Genomic DNA, 1,456 nt, shown 5'->3' with positions numbered 1-1,456 from the left:
GCAGTCCAGACCTCCCCTCCCGTTCCAGATGAAGCCTCCCCGCTACCTTGAGATTCTCACCTGCGTTTCTGTCTCCTTCCTGCCCCACTTCCATGACCAGGGCCAGTTCAACGCACCCACCTTGTTGCCACCAGCCAGACCCACCCCCGGCACACGCTTCCAAGGAATTCGGTAATAATGCCAGCAGCCCAACCAAAAACAAGCCAAGACTTTGATTCTACTCAAAAAAAAAAAAAAAAACAAACGCAGTCATAGACCCATTCTCAGAATCTCTTTTGAAGTATCGAGTGTGGAGTTCTCTGATTCTAGAGGGGATAGCTACTGACTATATTAGGAATAATCTCTCTCTAATCTTTTGAGAGCAGAGGCTGTAAATTCAGTTCGTGTAATGCCGCAAAGTCTGCCTCAGAGATTGTTATTAGCAGAGAATTCCTCCCAGATTCTCGATGGCTATCAGTCTGTGATGGTACTTGTCTTATATTAATATTTCTTGTCTCGGAGCAATATAATGGAAGATGAAACTCCACTTATTGAACCTTTGCTAAGATGGGCAGAGAGTAAATAGAGCCACTGCTTGGTTTCCATGCCAAATCCTCATATAAATCTGAGTTCATCTCTTCTCTGATTTCATAGGTATTCATCATGAGTATCACCAGAATCGGGCAATGATTAATCTTCCCAGCAGTTACCAGGCATCATCATGCTTGCCTAATGGGAGCAATCAGTGGCTTAATCACTGAGCTTTGTGCAATTAGATGATACAAATGACACCCTACCTGGCCAAACGTTTCTTTCACTGGAGATCATTTTGTTTGTTTCCATGGAAAAGTTGCAGCTGTGGGCTGGGCCCAGGTCGCCGGTGGTCCAGGGCTCCGGCCAGGGATTGGGCGGCAGCCTGCAGAGCCCTAGCATGCAGCTGGTTGGAGCACCTGGACGCATTGGTGAAGAAGGCCAAGGTGGTGGTCTTCCTCAAGGGGATGCTGGAGTAGCCCCAGTGCGGCTTCAGCAATGCATTGCTGCAGATCCTGCAACTACTCAGCCTACAACGTGCTGGATGAGCCCCAGCTCCGGCGAGGCATTAAAGACTACTCCAACCGGCCCACCATCCTGCAGGTGTACCTCCACGGTGAGTTCGTGGGGGGCTCTGACATTCTCTTGCAGATGCACCAGATCGGGGACCTGGTGGAAGAACTGAAAAGGCTGGGCATCCGCTCCGCCCTCTTAGATGAAAGACCAGACTCAAAGTGAGGGAGGGTGGCCTGGGCGAGGAGCCGCTGATGTCAGAGTCTCACCTCCAGAGAAGCCTCACCCATTCTGCTCTTCAGCTGACCGTTTGTACTGGTTCCTCCAGTTTGTAAGCAGACGGGTGATTTTAGCCTGTCTGGTGTTTGGCAAGGAATATCCCATCATGTACAAAATCGTAACCACTGCACTGTTGTAGTCAAGGTCGTGTTAC

At 49.7% G+C, this 1,456-nt stretch overlaps 1 protein-coding gene across 1 annotated transcript in view; it reads left to right on the top strand.

Moving 5' to 3' along the window:
* LOC105001028 (monothiol glutaredoxin-S14, chloroplastic-like) overlaps positions 1-1,248 on the top strand; it is a 139,575-nt gene extending 138,327 nt beyond the window's left edge. The window contains 3 exon segments of the mRNA XM_010857147.1: positions 29-171; positions 869-1,027; positions 1,029-1,248. Coding sequence (XP_010855449.1) covers positions 29-171; positions 869-1,027; positions 1,029-1,248 — 522 coding nt within the window.
* The last annotated feature ends 208 nt before the right edge of the window (positions 1,249-1,456 follow it).

This window comes from Bison bison, unplaced genomic scaffold, assembly GCF_000754665.1.
Source record: "Bison bison bison isolate TAMUID 2011002044 unplaced genomic scaffold, Bison_UMD1.0 scf7180017864377, whole genome shotgun sequence".
NCBI classification, from domain to species: Eukaryota; Metazoa; Chordata; class Mammalia; order Artiodactyla; family Bovidae; genus Bison; species Bison bison.
Note: the sequence above shows the minus strand (reverse complement) of the source record. Positions and strands in the feature narration are given on the sequence as shown.